The sequence below is a fragment of the Sebastes fasciatus genome, chromosome 22, assembly GCF_043250625.1.
Source record: "Sebastes fasciatus isolate fSebFas1 chromosome 22, fSebFas1.pri, whole genome shotgun sequence".
NCBI lineage: Eukaryota > Metazoa > Chordata > Actinopteri > Perciformes > Sebastidae > Sebastes > Sebastes fasciatus.
This window is the reverse complement of record NC_133816.1, coordinates 18,319,518-18,344,547: the sequence shown is the minus strand read 5'-3', so window position 1 is coordinate 18,344,547 and position 25,030 is coordinate 18,319,518. Positions and strand designations below refer to the sequence as shown.

Below are 25,030 nucleotides of genomic sequence, written 5' to 3'. Positions count from 1 at the left end.
CATTATGTGCATGAGTGTATTTACACTCATAGAAATATCAGGGAAGCCCCGTGCAGCGGTGTCCGGTAACCAGCACCAGTGTGTTTGCGTTATTAATAGCGGAGCAGGCAGGTGACGAGCGAGGGGTCGCAACTCTCACGGCAGCATTGTGACAACAGATGGAGCCTTTGATATCTCCCCTTCAGATCTTTATTTAAAAAACAAAAACAAAGTGAAACACAAGATTAAAAGGGTACAGTAGGTGCGGGTTTATGTCATGTGAGAGAGAAAGGACGTGAGTGTGTATGGCAAGCCGTTTTAACATTTAATAGCTAGACAGGATATTCATTAGAGATATCTGCAGCGTCATTTTGACTAGTCAAAACTCTAATTTTAGATATCCGTAATTACATTTTTAACTAGTACGATTCAAACTACTTTTGCCATTCATGTGTATGTGGTTTCTCATTACAGATATCCGCAACTGAATTATGACTAGTCATAATTCCAGTTCAAGATATCTTTAATTCCCCCTCAATTGTAGATATCTACATTGATATTTTTAGATATCTAAAATTACATTATGACTAGTCAGAATGATGTTGTAGATATCTCAAACTGGAGTTACGGATAGTCAAAATGTAATTACAGATATCTAGAATTAGAGTTTTATAGGCGAAATGACGTATCTGTAATTACATCAGCAGCTACGGCAAGTGGGAGGCGGAAGCTATTCAAACATACTGTGGTGCTGCACTGCAGCTGTATGGGTTTATAAAGTGTGTCTGGAGACAATAAATCTACAATAAGCTGTACATTTTAACCACAACTCTCATATAAGATATGATAAGCTCTTTCTATTTCATGGCGTTTTCTAACTGGTGTTTTCTAACTATCTTACCAACAACGGTCCCTGACCGATCGTCTCACAGCTGACACATAGAGACCGATGTTATGTGTCCAGCTCGGAGGACTAAAGGCTCGTTTTGATTAAAATGAGGTTGTAGCTCGTTGTCCTCCTTACTACGCTTAGAAAGAGCTGTCGTTTGTGTTTTAAAAATGTTTCGCTTATGAGTTATTGATCCAGGCGGTTCGAATCTGTGAATATCTTTCAAAGTTTACCGAACTATCCAAGTTAGCAAAAGCTTCTGCTAACACTGTTCAGATGTTTTGCTGGGCCAATATCCAATGGGAAGCCTTCTGACTCGTCATAATGACGTTTGAGATATCTGTAACTGTTATTCTGGATAGTCAAAACTGAATTACAGATATCTCTAACTGTCGTTTTGACTATTACAACTAATCAAAATGCAATATCTCTAATGTCAATTCCGGATAGTCAAGCTTAGCTATTAAATGTTAAAACGGCTCGCCATAGTGTGTATGTGTGCAAGACAGCGAGACATCGAGATGCACAGGTCTCCTACAGTAAATAATGGGAATTCCACAGGCTATTGGTGCAGCTGGTGAATTGAGTTGGCACGCCGCTCCGCACTCCGACATAAGAATAGCCTCCATGCAAAGGCACACATACACTAGCGCCGAAAATACAAAGAGGATTACCATGGTTGCAGGAATATCCACAAAACATGTGCCACACTCCAGCACATTCTAACACAGGGAAATGAAAGGCATACACCATGCTCATTATAGCATCTGGTTTGTCTTGGTGTTTATGTGTGAACACCACATATGAATAGCCAAGTCTGGAGCCACACTCGGGCCTAGATTCCTACTGTAGCTAGTACACTAAAAAACACACAAGTACCTTAGAATTATGTATTTATACACATGTCCGGTACGCTAACATTGGCTTGGTTGGTATATTTCATGCAATCCTCAATGCCCTTGCAAACGTAATGCATTTTGGTTTAGTTTAATAGATGATCTATATCAAGAGATATGTCCAAATACTGTATTTCTTGGCAGCAAGACATGTCCATGTGATTAAGGCAACAATACTGCGGCTGAGAAGTTCTTGAGCACTGTTGCTCATTTAGCTGAGAAACCTCAAGATGTTCATTCATTTACATTCACTTGCAAATTATACTGTATATAAGAAGAGAATGTAGTCACCGTGGTTTGTGGACTACGGTTTTGAAGCCTTGAGTTTGGCGTTTTGGCTGTCGCCAGCTTGGTTCTTTGGAACCAGAACTGACACAAGAAAGTGGAGCAAAATAAGTAAAATTGACTTTCATGAACTGAAAACACACTGTGAAAGGGTTAAAGTTGTAAGATGAAAACACGGACAACTCCCAGACCGGACAACGCGACCTGTCTATCTATCTATATGGTCTATTTGACTCTAAATGGAACCATAATTTACTAAATGAACATCATGCTGTATTGAAGAAGACTCGAAACTAGTGATTGAGACCATAAACTCATGTTTACAATGTTTACTGAGGTAATAAATCAAGTGAGAAGTAGACTCATTTTCTCATAGACTTCTATACAATCAGACTTCTTTTTGCAACCAGAGGAGTCGCCCCCTGCTGGCTGTTAGAAAGAATGCAAGTTTAAGGCACTTCAGCATTGGCTTCACTTTTCAGAATGCGATGAAGAGTCGACCAGTCATATGTTTCTGTTTCACTTTTTTCTGTTCCGTCTAAAAAACATGCCCATAGCCACTTCCCAGTGCTATTTAATGAGATAACTACGTCAACGAGCGCTTGAGCAACACTTCAATGGAGACTTGGCGACAATGTAGCTGGCCACGCTGGCTGTTTTGTTGCTTTTGTCCCTTGTAGTGTTAACATAGTTTAAGGGTAGGTAGAATAAAGATACAAGCCCTTCTGTTCATGCTTTATGTCCAACAACTGACCTGGTTCGTCAAATTTTGTAAACTTTGGTCTTGAGGCAGTGGTAAGGGTCAAGAACTTGACCCGTTTTTGCCTTCCATATGGCCAAAAATGACAGTGTTGTATTAGAAATTATAGTTTGTGACGATATGGAATATCATGTCAAGATGTATTTCAACATTTGACACTGTCTACACTAAAGACTAATGAACATCTTGAGGTCATTTGGGGTTGCTTGATGGCAGATGACAGCAGAAAACACGTGAGGTGCGGTGGACAAGTTTCTTGCCTGGCGTACATATATAAGAGTTTCTAAATCGTTGGCTGATGGTGAACTAAACCCAGAGAATCATTTGGCAGTTTAATACAGTGATTTTTCTTCTGGTAAATGGTGGTAAATCAGGATGGGTATAGCTCAAGAAGACCAAATGTCCCGCTGCTTCAGGGGGCTTTGAAGGGGTCGGTGGGTGTGTGGTTAAAGCTGGCATCGGCGAAGATGGCCAAGGTGCCCACAGTGGTGAAGACGACAAAGATCCAGAGGAACATGCGGTCCACCACCATGGCCACGTACTGCCAGTCCTCCCTCAGCTGGACGAGGACGGATGGGTGGATGAAAGGGAGGACATATAAAACAGAATGGGAGGAGGAAGAAGGAGAAGATGGGAAGTGAATGAGTGGATAGAAGGAAGGAGTGGTGGTGGGAGGATGGGAAAAGACAGACAGAAGGGATGAAAAGAAAACAGGGCAGAGTTCAGAAACCAAGTTATGGCTTTTACAAGATCCAAGATGGAAAAGGGAAAATAAAGATGGAGGAGAATTACAGCAAACTCACAGCTTCGTAGTCCTTCTCAGCCTGCAGGGCCCCAGCGATGTATGTGATGGCCTCTATGGCAGACTTGAGCTCGTCAGGTAGCGTGAGGTAGCTACTGGGCCCGTCAATGAACTTTCTCATATCTGTACACATACCCTCTGGCTGATACCTAAATGACAAGACACACAAAAACATTAATGTCACACGAAAATATCCATAATGCACAATATTTGATATCACAAATAAGTCTCTGATTAAGGAGAAATGGTGTAGGTGCACATATAGTGTCTACTGAGGACGGGAAAAAAAATTGAGTAAATAAATATGTCATTAAATGTGGCAAAAAAAATTAAAAAACAAATGTAGCCATTAATTAATTTATTAAATTTGACATAAATTAATATTTCTGTTTTAATTTGCTTCTTTATTTTTCTATTTATCTTTGTATCAATTCCCTCTTCTGTTGAATTTTCCATTTATCTATTTATTTTGATTAATTTTTAAACATTTATATTTATTTTTACATTTGTTTTATTTATTTTTAAATATATGTATTTATTTATGTGTTTATGGATTTAGTTCTTCATTTATTTATGCACATTTATGCCTTATTTATTTCCCCAAACTTATTCATTTCTGTATTTTCTTCTTTATACATTTCTTTACATAGTTCTTTTTACATTTTTTTATGCATTTCTGCCTCATTATGCAAATGAGGGTGCTGTCATTCAACAGGTATCATGGGGTCAGAGCATAAGGGTCAGAGTGCATGCACAGAATATGTATAAAGAAAAGCATACATTAATAAATAAGTTTGGGGATATGCATAAATAAATAAATAAAAGCATAAATATATAATACAAATTTAAAAAATCTATATAAAATCTATAATAAATAAAAAATACAAAAAATAATTACATTAATAAATAAAAGGGAAAATTAAACAGAAGAGTAAATAAATAAGAGAATTAATACAAAGATAAATAAATAAAGAAGCAAATTAAAACAGAAATATCAATCTATGTCAACAAATTAATGTCTACAATTATTTTTAATATTATTTTTGCTACATTTAATGACATATTTATTAATTTATTAAGTCATTTATTTATTCATTTATTTTCGATTATTATAGCAGGTTCCGTCCTCCATAAGTGTCGACATCCAAACTGAACAAACGCACAGAAGCTTGCAGAATGTAGCAACGCATGAGCAGATGTCGGTCCAGACTAATTAAAAAGCTGTTAAATAGTAAAGCGTTTATGAGGTTGTCATTCAGAGAGGAGTAAAGAGAAGGTCAGAGGAGCTCCCCGGGCTCACTCTGCCAGTGTGGGTGTCACCGCTCTGCATCTGCTGACTGGGCTGCTCTGGCTCAGAAACCCTCCGTGTGCGAATGTGTGTGTGTGTGTATGTGCATGTTTCTGTGTTTACTTGTTGCCCTCAGTTACCAGCCGTCAGCTGCGATGGTGTGCCAGCGGTTGCTGTGGGTGTCTTTGTATAAACTCTCTTAACTCTGCTGTCACTGACAACTTTTCACATGACAGGTCCAAGTTGTTTTCATTCTTTATTGCAATCAGCTAACTAAATTCAACTTCTCATTTGCTAGAGGACGGACGTGTTATTACCTCTTTCAAAATCTACGCAGTCTCACTTTAACACACAGCTGTTGAAGAAACTCAAAGCATTACTCATTAACCTTTTACTGCTCTGATTTTCCCTACTGAATTTCCACATAATAATCGTACAGAGTGTCCTTGCCCAATGACACTCGGATTTCCATTGGTTGCTTCCAGTAGAGCGTCAGACGCAGAGCTATAATACTCCTATAACTTTAAGTAGTGATACAGCACGACTCTCTCTGCAGGACGTCACAGCTAAAATGCCTGGTTGAGAAAATGACATTGTCTGTGAAACTAAAGGATGATTCTGGATTATTACGTATAATATTTGTAGTTTGGGCCATCATTTTCTGACTTCTCTCTCCCCATGTTTCCCGTCTCTCTCTATACTGTAACTGTCAAAATGAAATGTCATAACAACAAAAAAACACACATTCAGCTATGAGGCATTGCTTCCAAAGTGTGTACCTGCTGATATTGTTTGTAAAAGTAATATATTAAACCAGAGATAATGTATTATTCTTCAATTTTGAGCAGTATTTCCCTTTAACAAAGTCCCTTAAACTCATCTACTCTTGGTCCTTGCCACCACCTTGTCCAAACACATTACAATCTGACAAATTAAAATTATTTCCTGGCAGAACAGCTGCCTTTTTCAAACACCTGCTTTTTTATGAAACACCTAAAATATTAAACACCTTACGTTTTTTAGATCCTGCTAAAAAAACAATTAGATAAAATGAATTGCAGGCCAGGCAGCTCACCACCAGAGGACAGTGTGGCACTGTGTCTTTAACTGGAAACCATTTAAAAAAGGAGTGTAACCTGACAGTCAGGGCAGCGTATAGAGCTGCTTGGTATTCAGCACAGCAAATTTGGGGGGGTTTACAATGCAGTGCTGCCTTCGCTACTGCTCCTGTGAGTGTGGCAGGTGAAGAGGCTGCGACCTCAGAGAGGTGGAGCCTCATCAGATAGAGAGAGAGAGAGAGAGATAAGAGAGGGAGGTAGAGAGAGAGAGACAAGTTGGCCTTTTCACCCCTCCTCCCTTTTTCTCCTGCGTGGCTCCAAGTAGCACTTCATCAGCGAGAAGTAAATGACTATTCAGGAGACTAATTCAACTAAAACTGGCTGCGTCTGGTGCCAAGACATGCACTAAACCCAATTAAGAAGGTGTGTGTGAATGTGTGCGTACTGTGGGCTCAAGAGAGATACTGCTGTCTCATCAAATTGGCTAATAGAGCCCCCCCCCTCCTTCTTCTTCTTCTTCTTCCGCCACCAGTTCTTTCACCTAGACACGCAGCGTCCCGCTCTAATGTGTCAGAGTCGATTTGTGCGGGTCATTATTATTTTAGCAACGATTTCTCTGCCGCCTCTCCAGTCTTTCCTTCTAGACATATTTCACTTCTCACAGGAGATGAAGGATAGAGAGGGAGTGACAGCTACAGACTGCGAGGAAGGTTTTTGGTATTAATAGAGCAGCAGGGAGGCTGAATAGTTAAGGATGTCACATCGTAGATGATTCTCAGGATGTACGGTTTCTCTTTCTACCAAATTCACCTGAGCAAGGTCAGTCATTTTCTGTGGACAAGGTATAGAGACTCGGGCTGCGGATCAATAGTCAACAAAATGATCTCTTTTCCTTGACCTCGATGGAAAACGTCATGAGGTCAACGAAAGTTGTGAAGGAGAATTCGTAAGGACTTTAGAACAGATTTGCAGATTATGCTACGGTGGATGTTATTAACGTGGGTCTGCTGTGGTGAAACTACAATGCTCTGAAGATGGACTACAAAAACAAATACTTTGCCTTGTGCGTTCTTACCGTGTTGTTTCATGCAGGCTATACAAACATTGACAACCTGGTGAAAAATCGTACTTAATTTCCAAGGTTGGAATTGAAATAAAGAAAAAGCAATATAGGTGAATGGTGCGTCGCTTTAAATGCTGCCGCTGCAAGGAATTTGGGGACGGCATTATCTCCTTTCCTTTCGTAAAAGATGGTCCAGTTACCCAAATACTAAAGGAGATAAGGGAGCATTGAAGCACCTTTCCTTAGCATTTAGAGAATTGGAGCAGCTCTTATCATGGCAGACACTTCCTGGTCATTTCACTCTGTTAACCTTCCTAAGCAAAACAGATTATTCGACCAGCAGAGACATTTAAAGTGACACAGCATTCACCTGTTTTCCTTCTTTTTTTTTTTTTTTTCCGATTCCAACCACGGTAATGACGTAATATTTTTCACTGGGTTGTCCACGTTTGTACAGCCTGCATGAAACAACACGGTAAAAACGCACGGGACGAAGTATCTCAGAGTCCATTTTCGGAACGCATCTGAAAGGGAGGGGCATCATTTCAAGTAGTTGCAGGACAACATGTTTATTTCCGCGGATATTTCGTATCATAGCAACCAGACGCAACCAAAGCATCACAGCTGTAAAAACACTGCGCCTCCAAAGCGCTCTAAAGTGCTCCCAGCTGAGCGTTTTCAGCTGGAAAAAAACGCTTTGGTGGGCCCTTATTCATAAAAATATTATATCAGACTCCAAAAGCCGCTTGACCTTGTGACTTGTGTGCAAACATTGGCCCAAATCCAGCTCCCATAGCTCAACAGCTTCAGGCGAAACACTCATCAGTCTGAGTTTCATTGGAGGGTTCTAATGTCTATATGTCTTTTTAAAGGCTGTTCCACCTTAAGACAAATAGCTTTGTTTTGTGCTACTGTTTATGCATAATACATCCACAGTTTGAATCTAAATGCACCACTGTCTGGGTGCAAACACCTCTCACAGCTTTAAACCAAAAGGTCAGAAAATGAAGAGCTAACTTTTTTGCAGTAAGTGCAGTTTTTACTGCAAGAATATAAAAAAAACGACATGCGACAGTGATTTTTAAGTGTGTTTGAGCAAAGCTTTGCTGGCCAGCTGACTTCAAAGATAACCTCCTAAACAGACCATGAATACTAAACTATTGAATTTCATTTCATAGAGCTATCACTCTTAATGTGCTTTTAATCACTTCTACTGTTAAAGATATTCACCAGCTAACGTTTGCCCTACCCTGGGCAAAGATGCATCTAATCGTGCCCACTTGCTTCTTTCCACACCATGAGACATGAGCACAAAATGCATATCTAAGTGTAATCACATGAACGATCGCTGTCTTGGTCTCACCTGTTGGGCTTGGGGAACAGGATGGAGGAGTCGGGCTTGCGGATGAAGTATTCATCAGCCACCTTGCTGATGGTGATTATCTTTTTCTCCTGGCGGGGCATGATCTCCAGGGACAGAGGGGTCTCTACTTTTGGCCGCAGCATGCCCAGGTAAGGAGGCAGCATGTGGATGAAGATCTAGCGGAAAAGAAAAGATGAAAAAGCAGTAGAGTTACCTCAACAACTTACGGTAAAATCAGTTTCTTTACGCATCTACTTCGATGTGAGGTTAAAACTGGAAATCACAAATGTAAAAAATACCCATTCAGGTATATTTCTTTGACTCAAAACCCACATTGGGAAACAGAAGGTTATTCAACTGTACTTTCCACTTTCCTTTCAGTCAATAGCTTGTTGGCTCCCCCACACCTCCAAAAATCCATCGTCTTCCCTGGTAATAAAAATCCATTTGTTTGGATTCCTGTTTGGTGATTTATGGGACAGCTGTATTGCACTTGCTCTGTATTTGCCTATTAAGGCTGAGAAATGAGTCAAAATGTTGAATTTAGCAGTGAGATAACCTTTGAGAACAGTTGCTGCTGAATGATGTGGGTGGGGAAACCAAATGGGTAATGCTTTCCAATTCCTCAACGTCTCCTCTCAAGGTGTCCTTGAGCAAAGAACAGAAACTCTGAGATACTCCAGTGGAGCTAAAGACCTACAGTTGTACTGGGCAGCTCCCAGATGGGTGTCATTTAAATAGAGATAAATGTTTAAGATAAAAACAGCAAACCACTTGGTCAAATGTCAGTTTTGATCAATATCATAAATGCTGTTTGCCTCTGTTAATGGCTCTTTTATCTGTACTCTGAAGTGCTTGGATATCCTTCTTTTGAAATAACTCTTGGCTTGCCTGTATTGACGGATTGGATGTCAATAACTGCCCGCTGGCGAATATCATTCTGTACTGTAGCTACGATGGAAAACGTGAGGTGAAGCAGCTTGACTTGTATTGTAGTTTCAAAGAAAAAAGGGTGACTTAGCCTTCATTCAGAATCAAACATGTTCTTATGTGACCTCTCTTTCCATCCTCCCATTTCCCAGTATACTGCAACACCTGTCATGTTTCCCATAGACTGGTTTCTCTGTGTGGGACAGCAGAGCAGTGAGTCACACATAGTGACATGATCACAGCAACAGAGCAGCTAAAACAGAAACGCTGCCAGTGCGGACACCGCACGCATGAGACACGCAGCAGTTCAGCGAGATAGCTTCCACGCGCTGCTGACGGAAGTTAAGCAGAATGAAGTACAGTATAAGGTGCAGTAAAAACAAAAAGAAAAGTCCCCATATGAGAACGCAGGGTCGCAGGAGTATAGTTGGCACATCATGAGCCGTGACTATAAGAGAGAAAACTGCACTCTGGAGAGCTCCGCTTCATCTACAAAGACCTTATATCACGACGACGGCTGCTGTAAGATAGTGCTGCTGCTCTGTTTGTGTGGGACTCTGGCAGACATGATCACAGCAGCAGAGAGCGTCCAAAGCGACGTCGAGGCCTAGCTGAAAATGCTGAGAGGAGGAGCTGAAAGACACCAAGGCTACACTTGACACTAAGAGGACCCTCGTGGGTGACCTGAGGCGAGAGGAGAATTCAGCCCTGGGTGCCACGGCTATCTGAGTTGAGCGACTGGTGAAAGAAAAATGAGATGCTGAAGGCAACCGTCAAGATGGAGAAGGAGGAAAAAACAGCAGAGATAACGTCTGTCCAGAGACTGAATGCTGGTGTCCCCAAAGTGGCCTTTTCTGTTGCTTTACACACACTCACAAAGATCATTTTCAAATGCGTCTACACCAACATTGGCAATACCTACAACCCCACTACAGGCACCTTCACTGCACCTGTGAGGAGAGTCTATTACACGTGTTGTTTTCTTGTACAATATTGATCAATTTTTGAAGTACAAACAATTACAAAACGGGGACAGTCACTTGAATTTGTCCTTTACAGTGATTCTCACTCACCTGTTCCTTTTAGATTTCCCCTAGGGTTTTATAATTACTAGAATTTTATAGTATTTTTAGTTGCTTTAAACTTATATCTATATAATTTTATTCTATTTTGACGCTTTTAATCGCATGTTTCTTGTGTAAATTGTCTTAACGTTGTATTGTGATTGTTGTGAAGCACCTTGTGATTTTGCTGTATTTTAAAGTGTGCTATATAAATTAAATCCATTATTATTATTATTCTACAGCTGGAGAGGGCAGATGTTATTGACACCAGTATATTTCCTGACACTAGATTTGCCGGGGGGACATCAATCTCTCTGGCTTCCTGCTGTTCCCTCTGTAAGGGCTGTGAGGTGAAGAATGGTGCATGAAAAATTATCACAGCACAACTTTTTCTTTCAACATGTATCCGATTTTTTGGCAAAAAATTGAAGACTCAAATGTATCTCAAAATGTAATGATTTTTTCCCCTTCCTATTATAAGCTGATTGGCTTCGATGTGAAGATTCGTTTGAAAAATGGCAGGGCCAGCTTGAAGGTGGTGCCATTAAAGCGTAATAAGTGTAATAAAAGAATGCTAAGAGAAGAAAAAGTCAATGTTTCTATCATATTTCAGATTATAATTATTGCATTAGTAGTATGGATAAATGCCATTTTGACAGTGATGATTTATATTGACTTAAAATGAGATAATTATTATCTAAGCCATCTCCCTCATCTCATCTAAGCCTGGGGGGAGATAATGTGATGTGTGTGTGTGTCTGTCTGTCCGAGGCTAATCTTGTGTACTACTGGACCCATCAGCCTGATATTTTCTGTGCTCATTTATGACTGTTTGCTCATTGGTGTAGTGGTTGTTGATGAGGTGGGTTTACAACAGGTAAATGGGTGGTAAGTTACCGAGGAGGAAGTGGATATACATAAACCGTATACCGTGGGTGTGCTGCAAACAGTATACATTAAAGTGTGCATGCTCTCTATTACTTGTTGCTTGTTCTTGCCTTTTTGCGTTCTGAGTTCTGGAGTCAAGAACAAGATAAACACACACCTGAACATCCATAAAATGTCTGTTCTGTGTGCACAAATCTCTCCTTTCCACATTTCATGACACTGATCGTCAGAAGAGTGTGGGAGTGAAAAGAAGCAGAACCTATAATGTTCTTTTCTCCCATCAATCCAGTACCAAGCAATTTAGCTCCATTAGACCATGCAAAATCACCTGAGTAGAAGCCTTTCGGAGGTGAGCGTTCCCTGAAAGCGTGACAGAACTTGGTTGCAAAGTATAGAGCTGCTGCTCGGGCCTGTAATTAGCTTCACGTAATGTACAGTGAGGGCAACAGCCACTGATGGAGGTTAATGGTATAACATGACATTCAGGTTGTTGAGGACTGTGTCGACTTAATACAATAGTCTGCCTGGACCCAAACTACTATTGCCTACATCTGCAAATTACCATAAAAATTAACATTACATTAATTAATAAAGGCCACCATTTATTACAGTGATGGAGGCGTTGCTTACAAACATGAGGGATGTTTAGAAAGAAATAATTATTTCTTTCTAAAAATAACTAATTAAAACAGGGTCCCCCCCCGGGAATGAGGAGGTTGTTGTGTACCCAAAATCGGGGGACCTCACCTTACGGACCCACATGGGCATACAGTGGGTGCTGGGTGAGCGGTGGTGCAGGTTCAGGACGACCACGCTGAGGATGACAGAGAACGTGACCAGGATCATGGTGAACATGATGTAGTTGACGATGATGGGGACGCCCAGTGACGTCTCTGGGATCTTATCAGCCAGCAGCAGCAGGAACACGGTGAGGGTGAGCAACACGTTGATCGACAGACCCATCTTCTCTCCTGGTAGGGCGAAAAAATAAATGTGGAAAGGATCTTACACTGCGGTCCCATGCAGGTCACCACCAATGGCTGTAATTGTTTTCACTCTGATTTTACTATTGTGCTCCTTTAAGTCTGTGTTGCATCTCATCACTAGATTTTGTTCCTCCTTCAGCTGATCTACTGTTTTAGCAGCAGCTGGTCCCTGTAATTCACCAGTAATGACTCTAATAGAAGATTCATCTCCCATTCTAAGTGGAGCTGATTGACCAATAGAGCAGGGCCTCCCAGGTGTATTCAGTGGTCACTTACAAACTGTGTGTACCACAGATTGGTTAGAATTGGTAGGTAATGGGAAATTGATGTGCATTAGGGCAGTGCATGCTCCCACGGTGAGTGAGTGTCAAAGCAGAGGCTTTTCCCCTCACACACTTCATCGCACTGCATCACCACAAAGTTCAACATGTCAGAGTTTTGGTTGACAGGTGATCTCTGGCAATTACAGCGGCCCTGACACAGAGACAAGTCAAGGATATTAAAGTGGTAATCTGTGAACAAAATGTTTGCTGCTAATCAATATATTTTTTGTTTGAACCATGAAAGTGTTGTGAACAAAGTACAGTCCTAAGCTGATCACGCTCAGTAGTTGTGGGGCTGTTTTTACTATTTCATTTTAGATGTTATTGAGTCAGCAGTGCTCTCTGGGAAACAACTATCTAATCTGAAATGGAATCCCTTTGTGACAGTAATTGGACAAATATGTGATTGCCCAATCCAACTAGCCCACACAAACACAATTAGGAAATGGTGTAAGCAGTTTTTAGAGAGTGACGATAAGGCTGTGTAATCCTAACCAAAGCTAGATCAAAGTGGAAACTGTGTGTTTTATTAGTCTCACGGTGAACTGGTATTATTCTGCATGGTTGGCGTACCTGCGTCAGGAGGCAGGTAGAAGTTAAAGATGGCGATGATGGTGATGAGGATGCAGGGGAGGATGATGTTCAGGACGTAGTACAGGGGCTTCCTCTCGATGATGAGGTAGAAGGTCATGTCCTCGTAGTGATCGTCGTTCATGTTCTTCCTGCACGGCTTGTGTGTGATGATCCACTCGCCGCCCTCTGTGGAAACATTCACACTTTAAGAATTTAGATGACGGCAACAAATCTGCATACCACAAGAGGGTCCGAACAAAGGTGCAAACACGGTCGAACGAGTAAAAACACTCCTGTGACTATGGTTCAGATATTAAGCAGGAGCTAAAGTGCCTAATGAGAGCAAATTAAAAAGAGTGGAGGAGTAACTCACTGTGTCATGCAAAGGAATATATCCCATCATAAAAGCATCCTATACTCTTTACTAGAAGTGAAAGCAGATTGAAGCTCTTGCTTCACTTGATATTGTTTTCCTCCCACCCCCCAGCTTCATGCATCCCTGAACGCACAATTCAATGCCTGTATGGTGTAGAAAGAAATTAGAAACACTTGACATCATGTATGGCATATAATTTATTTAAATGGTGAAAGTGTTGCTCCGACTTAAAGGGGCATTCACGTGAATTTTACCAGTAGGGAACTCGTATTTCCGATTATTCCGACACCACTTGAATGCAGCACAAATGCCCTATCTCGCAATGTTAATGAAAGTGAAACAGCATTGCTACGTGTCAACAAATCCAGCTGTGATTAGGGATACTTCATACACAACACAGTTGTACCGGCAGGGGGGATACATAGCCTTCAGTGGTGCACAGATGCTGTTTCCATGGTTGCCACGAATAGCGCCTGGTGTTTACTCGGGGAGCGCTTGTCTGCATGAGGAGCTCAGTCAGACCCCACGGATCCAAGCGAATATGCAGGCGGAGTGTCTCTGTCTGAAAAGATCTTAATACGTGTACAAACAAACAACTAACTGGATGTTGACTTGATGTTAGCAGATGTGTTTTCTTGTGGAAATGCGATCGTCCGACCGAGTGATGGGTTGTATTTGATGCTGCTGTTGTCTCCTCTTTTAGTGGTACGGAGCACCGGACTGTAACAGCCTACTTTCACCCCTGCCCTTAACTTCTCCATCCATCCATCCATGTGTTGCCCACCAAATTCTCACCAGTGTAAGACTCGTCCAGTTGGATCTCCTTGATCTCGTTGCCCTTCGAGTCCAGCGCATATTGCACATCGATCTCTGTCACGTCGTACGTGTAGGAGCGGAACTGCATGGTGCAGTTCTGCCAATCAAACGGGAAATACGTTACCTAGACACAGAAACAAAGAGGGAAATTAATGGAAAGCACGAGAACAGAAGGAGGACAATGGGTCTCATGCATGAATGATTTTTCTCTTATATTTGTTCTTGCACAAAGTAATAAGAAGAAAATAAGAAAATCCTACGTGGGATTCATGAAAACGTGCGCCGACAGCCAAGTCTACCACCTGAGTGTGTTGATGTATTGCATTTGATCTTAAATTGGATGCCAGGCAATTTGCCTCTGTAATCGAAAACGGCTCATGAGCCACTCGTCACTCTCAGCAAATAAATCTACTCGATCTTTAAAGACACGCTCTCGAATAAGCCATTGTGGATTCGGTTGGGCATCGCTTCATACTACTTTATATACTGTGAAAAATCCTAATTAATGACATGTGCTGTCATGGCATATTGTTCTAATTTTGTTAGGCTAGACTTAATCATCTTTAATAAGTCATTAAAGTTATTAAATGAATAAATAATTGTAGTAAACATTTTTCTTCTGTGTTATTTCATAAGCTACATTTCTAGCTGTGAGGCTAGTGCATAACCACTGCACCAGCGTGCAGCCCTGGACAACACTTGCATTAACTATAACTACTGGAAAACAAAAGTCAGAAGTCAGAAAAGTCAGAAAGGTATGACACAGTTTCCCTGTCTTCTACGTGTTTATTGTTAACATAAAATAGATTCAGAAAGTGACAGCATGTATAGTTGTATTGTAAATGTTGTTGAAATTCTATACTCCATTCAAATTGCCGCTGACAGGCAGTTGCTGTTTACCGTGTTGACGCTGCCACTTTGTGGTTTCCTGGTGCGCCCTCGCAATATACGCATGCATGAGCAAGTTGCATTATTTTTTTCCATCATGTTATATAGCCTCCAGAATAATATCAATGTTTTAAAAATAGCCGTTGCTCTCCTTTAAGATCAAATCCGTGCATGTGCATGATTCGTGCATGAAGCCGAATGTCTTCAATAAGTTTGTGTTATGTGTTGATGTTCACCTTAACCCCACAGGAGCTGCAGTAGAGTGCAGGGGGAGTCCAGGTTACTCTGCCATTACTATAAGCCTGGACATGGACATGCAGGGCCACATCAAACACCCCGTCATTACTGGAAACACAGGTAAAACATGAATTAAAAAAGAGTTATTTTCTTATACCTGTACTGTATGTTAGGAAAAACATGCGCATGGAACATCTTTTAATAAATAAATAAATTACTAGATAAATAAATAAATGTCATTAAATGTAGCAAAAATTATATTAAAAAATAAATGTAGCCATTAATTAATTGATAAAATGTGACATAAATTTATATTTCTGTTTTAATTAGCATTTTTATTTATTTATCTTTGTAATAGTTCCCTTATTTATTTACTCTTCTATTTTACCTTTTATTTGCTAATGTAATTATGCTTTTTTTTTATTAATTTATTAATTTTTACATTTATTTTTTATTTATTTTGTTATTTATTTTGTATTTTAGTATTTATCTTTGCTTTTATTTTATTTTATATTTATTTTTAAATGTATATATTTATTTATGAATTTATTTATTTATTTATTTATGCACGATTTTCCCTTTGCATTTCACCCTTTATTTATTTCCCTAAACTTATTTATTTCTGTATTCTCTTCTTTATACATTTCTTTACACATTTCATTTTACATTTCTTTATGCATTTCTGCCTCATTATGCAAATGAAGAGGCTGTCACTCAATGTGTGTCATGGGGTCAGAGCACATAGATCAACTATATGCTAGCCAGCTGCACTCTAGTCTTCATCCAAATTAAAGCAAGCAAATTAAAACACTATTAATATTAATAACATTAAAACATATTATTTTGCTACATGTAATGACATATTTATATATTTATAAAGTCATTCATTTCTTTTTTATTTTGGCAGATTCCGTCCTCCATATAGCCTGTCCTTCAGAGATAATTGGTTTAATAAAAAAAATAAAATTGGGGGATTACAACTTCCTGAAGTGACCAGACACACACACAAACAAAAATATGACTGGTAGTGAAAAGTCTTCATTTTACAGTAGAGCACATATCAACAGCTTATGCTGCTGACTCAGCGGCACATATCATGTGCAATAGCAGCATCCCAGGTTTGAATCTCGCCACAGGCCTTTTTGTTTCATGTCAACCCACTTCCTCTGACTCAACCTTCCGGTCTCTTTGGTCTTTGAAATGAAGCATAAATTACCTACAAAGAAAGATAAGGTGAAGCTATAGTCACAGTGAGTAAATATATGTGTATATAATAACTATATCTCGTATGTGTGATTATTGCAGTCACACAGGTATGGAGTACATCAGCATTTGGCTGCAGGACCCCCGCTAAAACATTTTAATTGGCACGGATGAAATGGAGGAACTCGACACATTTCACAGGACACTTCAGAGCAGCACTAACGCTGGATGTATACACAGCTGTTTTGGCCGTTAAGCTCATAACGCTATGCACAACAAAGACATGGAGTCAATTAGACACAGATTTAGCCGTCTGTCAGGGTGCAGTGTTCGGCTTTTATGGCTCGGATGATTTAACGAGGAGAAGCTTGTGTCCTTAAAGCCGGCCCTCCTAAAAACCCTGTCCCTGTGAAGGTGCTGCATTGATCATACACACAACGCCGCTTTTGTATTTGCGTGCATGTTCATATTTGTGTGTGTATGTGCGTGGTTCCACGTGAGCTGAAGTAGCTGAGCGGTGCCATCGGATCCGTTTTTCGGGAGCCATGCTGCTTAATTGCCTATAAAGTGTTGATGAATGGAGCAGTGGGGATATTTACAGCGGTGTTAATGTAGAGTGTGCATGTGTGCGGGGGGGAAGAAGAAAAAGAGACTACGCTCGCTGTTCTGAGTATCTACATTTTCTAATTCAATGCTGTGACATAGAGTTTTTCCATTATATCCATTAGGTTCTATACTGGACTGCTTCAGAGATGCAACCTGGTCTGGCAAAATGCACCATGTAAAGTTAATGCAGCGTAGTGCCCTGCATGAGCTGCTTAAAAGATACTCCAGACCAGTGGGCAACCTCCGGGTCTGAGAAGTGAAGCCAATGCGGAAGTGCCTTAAACTTGCATTCTTTCTAATAGCCAGCAGGGGGCGACTTCTCTGGTTGCAAAAAGAACGTAAACATGAGTTTATGGTTTCATTTGATGTTCATTTAGTAAATTATGGTCCCATTTAGAATCAAATAGACCATAAAGCAGGGGATGCTTTAGGGCGTGGCTACCTTGTGATTGACAGGTTGCTACCAAGACGTTGTCTGGTCTTGGATTTGTCCGTGTTTTTGTCTTACAACTTTGACCCTTTCAAAGTGTGTTTTCACTTCATGAAAGTTAACAAACACTTTTGGTCACCTAAAAAAGACACTTCTGGTTGCAAAAAAACAAGAGGGCGACAGTAAGAAACCATGATGGTGACGGTCAAAAACCAAAGATGATGACAGCCTAAATGCTGAACTCGAGGCTTCAAAACCGTAGTCCACAAACCAATGGGTGACGTCACGGTGACTACGTCCACTTCTTACAGTCTATGATCCAGTCATGCTAGCTGGTAGATTGTCTCCGGCAGACCTAGTCATGGGGGTCATGAGAGCTTTTATACAGTTTTACAATGCTAACTTGTCTTCAACATCACCTCTTCTCATAACCAAAAACACTAAATACTTATGACCTTGAGTGGAGGTGTAAGGAGCAGGCTCAAAGTGGACTATATAACTAACAGGCAGGGTTAGCTACATGTAGTTGTACAACACAAGCAGTGGAACGAGCAGGGTGGGTGTATTTCAACTGAATAAATAGACACACATGACCTAACTGGAAGGACAAAAAGGGAACTATTTTTGGCATAAACCAAGTTCTGCCCAAGTTTGTCCTCATAAGACATTTGTCATACAGTTAAAATATCTTATCCTACATGTCTTTCACATGGGCAGCAGCAGGCACATCAATATGTACGTGAAGGTAAACACTAACTGCCCCTCAGGGCCAAACGCAGAAACCATCCTAGACAAAATAAAAAGTGACCGAATTGGTTTCTCCTCTCAAGTCTTTGGCGCTGATTAATTCATGCCAATGTGAGTGCAGTGCTTGTGCTTACTTATTGATGAGGACAATGTCAGGCAGCCAAACCTTCGCGGAGGGAATACGCATCACCTCAATCCCATCGTTCTCCTTGGGTTTCCATGACAACCGATGATCTGTCCATTCCTGTTTTAAAAAGTTTAAAAAGAGTTTTGTGTTTATGTGTGCAGGGACGTGGGAATTACATAAAAGCGCAGGGACAAGAGGGACAAGAGGGACAAGAGGGACAAGAGGGACAAGAGGGACTAGAGGGAAACAGAAAATGACAGAAGGGGGAAACTTTACATTAACATATGTAACCAATTTGTCATTTCATCAGTTTATTTCTCATTTTTCCACCGCTGTAATTAGATTCCACAAGACTGATTCTCTTGTGCATTTGTCTTTGCATAACAAAACACCATTTGCATAATTTTTCATTTTGCACATACTCTTTATTATTAGGACTACTCCAAGTATTCTCGCTTGGTTACTTGTGTAGTGCATTGCCACTGAGCTGTACACAAAGGAGGTCGTACATTAATACACTTATTTGCAGTGGAAACGGAGTCACAGTTGAGTTGGTCAACATGACGTGAAGCAGTTATTCAATTCTGCGTTAGTCACAAGCTCTTGTGTCCCTCAAACAAACTGCTGGCACATCATTCATTGCAGTAAATGTATGGTGAGAGGAGCTGACACACAAACACACTTACCAGATTCATGACAACAGTTGTGCTCATTTCTTCATTTTTCATATTCTGGAAACAAAAAAATATAAAAAGGTATGTGATATTGGTGATTCTCTTAATGATCATACACACACATTCATACTCTCACAACATGGCATCTTCCAAGCAGTCATTATGGCAATTCTGACTACAGCTTATGCACTTACCACCTCTGTTTTTGACATCTGGGAACTGCAGAAAGAGCAGAACGAGGATCCTACAGCTTTCCAAATAAACTTTTACATTAAACATTTCACACATTTTGTTCTACTGCATGGAGATCTACTTTAGGGCAACTAGAATTGCAATTGTAAGGTTGCAATGTTTATTGAGGTAATAAATCAAGTAGGAAGTAGGGTCATTTTCTCATAGACTTTTTGCAACCAGTGGAGTCGCCCCCTGCTGGCTATTAGAAAGAATGCAAGTTTAAGGCACTTCCACATTGGCTTCACTTTTCAGAACTGGAGGTTGCCCACTGATTATGACACACATTGCATTACATTAGATTAATGTTATAACATTACAAAAGAGTTATGGCTACAAACTCACACACACATACTCTACTTGTTGATAGTAGCTCCAAACCAGCAGACAAAACAGCTCATAGTCATTTGCTGGTTTGACACACACACTTCCAGGACAGAGCTCATAGAGGTAAAGATGTTTTCATGTGTTCACTACAGTCATTTAATAAATGTATGAGCATGTGATTGTCTATCCAGGAGGAAGGTGGAGCTTCCCTGAGCCGGGGCCTGCTATTTAAAACGCTGGGAGGAATGTCAGGGAGACAGCTGGGAGGGTCGTGGGGGAGGTCGACTTAAACAATCTCGCTCTCTCACCGTCACCGTCACACAAACAGACATCACTGACCTATCACTTACTGATTCCTGTAACAGTTTGGCTGTAACTCTGGGGGAATGTTTATAACAACGCCGCTGTTATCCAGCCGACTAGTTCTGGGCAGACGGGGACGGAGAGCATCCAAGTGGGTCAGTTTTTCGAGATCGAACCACTCCAGGACTCGAGGCCCATGTGACTTCCTCTCCAGAGTGGGACTGACCTTGAGTGGAGGTGGAAGCAGCAACGCTCACTAGTAGATGTGTATGTAAATGTGACACTATGTGGAAATGTGCGTCGGTGACTGAGAAGAGAGCCAAGGGGGAAATTAAAGAACACATAAAGTGACCTGGTGTGTGTGTGTTTGAGTGTAACACAGACACACAGCTCAGTCAGTGCATGTTGCTAAAACACTATCTACCAGCATGGGTGAATAAAAATCCAGTATTTCACATCAGTAGCATAACTCCATGTGCCATTTGACTCAGCAGGCCGGCAAGCAGTGAATTCACAACCAGATGGCTCTCAGATATATTCACAGTTTTGAATTTAAAACTACATTTAGAGGTACAGTAGGGGATTTTGTTTAAATGTCATGTGCGACTATAGGAGTACAGTGGTCCTCAGCATGGGGAGCAACCACTGTGCTGGAAACCTTTTACAGAGACATCTGTCAGGTTTGATTTTTAAATACGCATTTATCAGAGGCAAAGCTGTTCTTGAGGCAGAGGAACCACGGTTTAAAATGTCAAGTTAGAAGAAGGAAAAGCATGGGAGAGATACCCAGGAGATTCACTGTCTTGACTGTCACATGAAACCACTCAAAAATCAAAATTTTGAAGGGTCACATCACCTAACCTACTTACTGCACATTGCATGTTCTGTTTTTGCATTTTTTGGGTATAGTAGGCCTATGAAATTAGCCACAATATCCTTTAGCTACATACAGTATGACCCTTTTACAGCTGACGGCATCAAAAATATGCTTACGCCTGTTGGTAACGAAAGTGGCGTTTTGGCCCAGCTGAGTTAGCAAGCTTTAAACGTTGAATTAAAACTGTTACCAGCATCAAAATGTCTGGTTGTGAGAATCGATATTCAAACATCGGACTCAAGGTCTACAGAAACCCGACAGGATCACGGTCGTTTCATAGCAACAGGTGTAACAGGTGCATTTGCGATCTTTGCATAGCTTGACAAGCTATTGCACTCCACCGTACATCCATTGCCAAACTTATGTACGTCATCATTGTTTGCAAACTGTAAAAGGGTCTATAACTAGTTTGAATACCAACCTCAACACCGTAAGCTGCATGTTTATGAATGAAACAAACAACATTTAGAGTTTAACATTTAACATTTCAAACATAGGGTACCTTCTGTCACAGTTGCTGACTGTCTGTCATGTGGATCATCCGTTCAATCATCCTATTACATGCTTCAAAACAGCATTTCAACTGAAAAAAATGTTAATAAAACTGCAGCTCTAATCTGTTATGTAAAAGTCTCCCGTTATCCAAAACTGAATTTGGCTTTATTTTCTGCACTTTTGCCTTTTGAGCTGGTGGAAATCATGGAAATCATTGCGCATGTAGAGTATGTAAATATACATAAGTATAAGTGTTCTCACCAGTCCAACTAAGGAGGAGAGGACCATACCCACACGGACCCTGATCCTCTCTTCAGGGCTGGCTGCCGGCCGCACCTTAAGGTTGTAGCCGATAAAGAGCTGCTTCATCAGAACCTTCTCCGGATCAGACGCACCTGTATGACAGACAGATTGTATGATTATGAGGAATCCATTGCTTATGTCATTTTCATTAAAAGTCAGGAGAGACATAAACCAAATCAGGCTGCCATTGCATCCTTCATTTATTAGTAGCTGTTCATAACCCATCAGCAGACAATAATAGTAATATTGTACCTGTCTTTCTCACAGCTTAAAATTCACAAAATGAACCCTTTTAAGTTTCTTCTGGGTGCTTTGTGTGCAAAACCCATCACACTGGTGACAAGTGAGGGCGAAGCTAACTGATTGGCAGGCGAGGTGTGTCGTGCATCCAAATATGAGAACGCCTCTAGCTCAGTGGCTCAGTCGATAGCGCGCGGTGAGCAGATGCTTCCCAGAATTAGTTAATACGTCAGGATGTGTCGCCCAGCAGGAGATCGCCAGACTAGTTGTAGCCACTCGAAGTCAATGAAATCAATGGAGCATCCTGCCGATCCTTCCTAACTAGACAGATCTTCTGCCTCACCACCCACTTAAATTGACTGTAAAGACAAAGCAACAGGGATACAAATCAAATGAGTGTTGGGAGAGAGAGAGAGAGCGAGAGAGAGAGAGAGGAGCAGCGGCTTATAGAGAGATTTTAGTAACTTGGTTACAGAGTAAAGTTGGACAGAGTTTGACTTTTTGTAACAGAGCAATGGTGTGCTAAAGCGATCAGTGGTCAAATACAACAATACAATACAAATGTATTTTCTTAGGCTACATCCACACTAATACGTTTTTGTTTTAAAACGCATGACTTTTGCTATGTTTATGCCTAACGTCCACACTACTCCGGCATTTTTGAGTCCCTAAAACGGAGACGTTTGAAAACACCGCTTTAGTTTTAAAACTCCAGGGTTGCGTTTTAGTCAGGACGGACAGAAACGGAGACCTTCGAAAACGATGACGCAGACAACCACGTTCGCTTCTTGATTGGGTCATATCAGTCATGACGTTTTCACACCCCCATCACGTGAACCTTCTCCAGAAGAAAACAAACAACATCAGCCCCGACCACCAGTGCAGCAGCAGCTGTTGTGCAGTTCAATTTTGCATTTTATAAATGCTACTACTGCCCACATGTGCAGGAGGAAAGCTATTATTCGAGCGCTTTGCATCAATTCCCGTGTCCAGTGCCGCTTCCTGTTTACACCGGAACGCGCATGCCCAGTGAACGTGAATGGTCATGTGATATGCGTTTTCAGGCGTGGTAATATGGACGGAGATTAATTCTGAAACGGCTCTAAAACGCTCGTCTGGACAGAGATCACTTTCGTTTTAAAATGAAGTTTTAAAGCAAAAACATAGTAGTGTGGATGTAGCCTACATGATGCTACATAAAAACTGTCAAAATCCATATAATAAATACCCCTTGGACCATAATCCCTGTGTTATAGAAGTAGCAGTTATAGAAGTGTCTCACAAGAGGCCTGTAAAGCTGTAAACGTATCCAAACGATTACACTCCACGGCGGTTTCATACATAACTCCGGCTTCATTTCCACCCATTTCCTCCTCAGTGTTTGAAGGTTAGACACATTTATAATCAGCAGCTCTGGCGATGCAGCATTCATCACGTTTGGCATTGCTGTGGGCCCTGCAGGATCTGACCTGACAGGAATAAATGACAGCGATCACCGAGCAAGGCGTCCCCATTAGCTAGGCACGGGGAAGCGTGGCGGCTGATGGGCGAGGCTGGGAGGGAGGTGGATGTAGAAGGCTAGAATTTAGCATTTTCTTGGTCTGGACTTGGTAAATAAGCCAGATTAAAATACAATGAGATCAGATGAGGTAAAACCACGCTAAAGGCTGGTGTTCGGGCATGTGAAGGATGCTTGCAATAGGGAATGGGAATCGCAGGGCATTCTGGGGCGTACCAACACCAGTGTACGGAGTTACGGTAGACTATCATCATCTGTCACCAGAAATGTATAAAGTATGTGCAAAAGACAAATACCCATATGAAGAGAAGCTGACAGAGACAAAGGGGCGATATATTACAAAACTGAAGTTAGTTTATTATATCTATCTTTATGAATTAGGAGGATCTTGACAGCTTGCCGCCCGTTACAGTCACTGATGTGTTTTGGCGTTTGTGAACATCTGTCAGCAGTTCAAAATATGTAAATCTTTGGCGGCCGATGTCCAATTTGCAAACGGGTAAGATCTACAAGCCAAATGCCAACTACACAATCATCCAGACATTGTTAAGCTGATTCTGCTGTTTTCCTACACAATGACTTCACCTAACACAAGTGAGTGCACAAGTGTCCATGGTTCTCGTAGTAATTTACTTGACGTAGATCAGGGGACAGCAACCTTTACTATCAAAAGAGCCATTTTAGGCATTTTAGGAGTATTAGGGCCACATTGAGGGAAATAACATCTAAGATTTACAGAATAAAGTCATAACTTTACGAGAAAAAAAAGTCGTAAAATTACGAGAATAAAATCATAACTTAATAAGAAAAAAAGAAAATAACACGTCAAATTAATACTTTATAATATTATGACTTTATTCTCAAAAGCTCAGATTAAACTCAGATAAGTATGTATTTAAAATTGATTAAAGTAAAATTGAAGGCTTTTATGAGAACACCTATGTTGTGTTTTCAACGGCTGACGTCACAATGAGTCACCAATTAACACGGTCACTTGTTAAACCGAAACACAACCTTAGCAACATTAGCATGTCACACTGAGCATGCTGGCATTAGTTTATGACTGAACGCTTTTAATCTTGTTATAATGTGTTTAATATTCTCATAGTGTGTCTGTGGTGTGTAAACTAGTGTTTACTGGAGGCTTCTAGTCAACTTAAGGTTATTTTTAAGGTTATTTTACATGTGATATTGGTGTAGTAGTGTTGACCATGTTAAGAAGTAATAGGCTAATACTAAAGTTACAGCTCAGTTAGTGTGTGTTAACTTACCTCCCAGTGTGTTCAGGCTGCAGAAGCAACATGCCAGCAGGAACAAGTCCATGCTTCTCATGGTGACCTCCCAACACCAACAAAAAAGCACCTCAGATTAATCCAAACTTCTTTCTTCTTCTTCTTTTCCAACTCACTGCAGCTCCTCAGTATAAAGTTTTGGTTTGGACTGTTGTTGTCTGTCAGTCAGGCCAGCCTGAGCCTGGCCAACTG

General features: G+C 40.8%; 1 protein-coding gene across 2 annotated transcripts; it reads right to left on the bottom strand.

The window, feature by feature from the left end:
* Window positions 1–2,325: 2,325 nt before the first annotated feature.
* On the bottom strand, window positions 2,326–25,030 carry chrnb1 (cholinergic receptor, nicotinic, beta 1 (muscle)). 2 transcript variants are annotated; one of them, XR_012592476.1, is made up of 12 exons: window positions 24,818–25,030; window positions 21,746–21,879; window positions 19,264–19,308; window positions 18,585–18,694; window positions 15,464–15,572; window positions 14,319–14,463; window positions 13,148–13,333; window positions 12,013–12,236; window positions 8,384–8,559; window positions 3,613–3,760; window positions 2,640–3,368; window positions 2,326–2,587 (listed from the first exon to the last, which is right to left on the bottom strand). XR_012592476.1 is itself a non-coding variant. In XM_074623972.1 (11 exons), the coding sequence occupies exons 1-11, from the start codon at window positions 24,876–24,878 to the stop codon at window positions 3,222–3,224; spliced, it is 1,485 nt and encodes a 494-aa protein (XP_074480073.1). In that variant the 5' UTR covers window positions 24,879–25,030; the 3' UTR covers window positions 2,326–3,221. The 2 variants fall into 2 exon arrangements, 1 of the variants encoding a protein (XP_074480073.1); XM_074623972.1 differs by having other exon boundaries at window positions 2,326–3,368.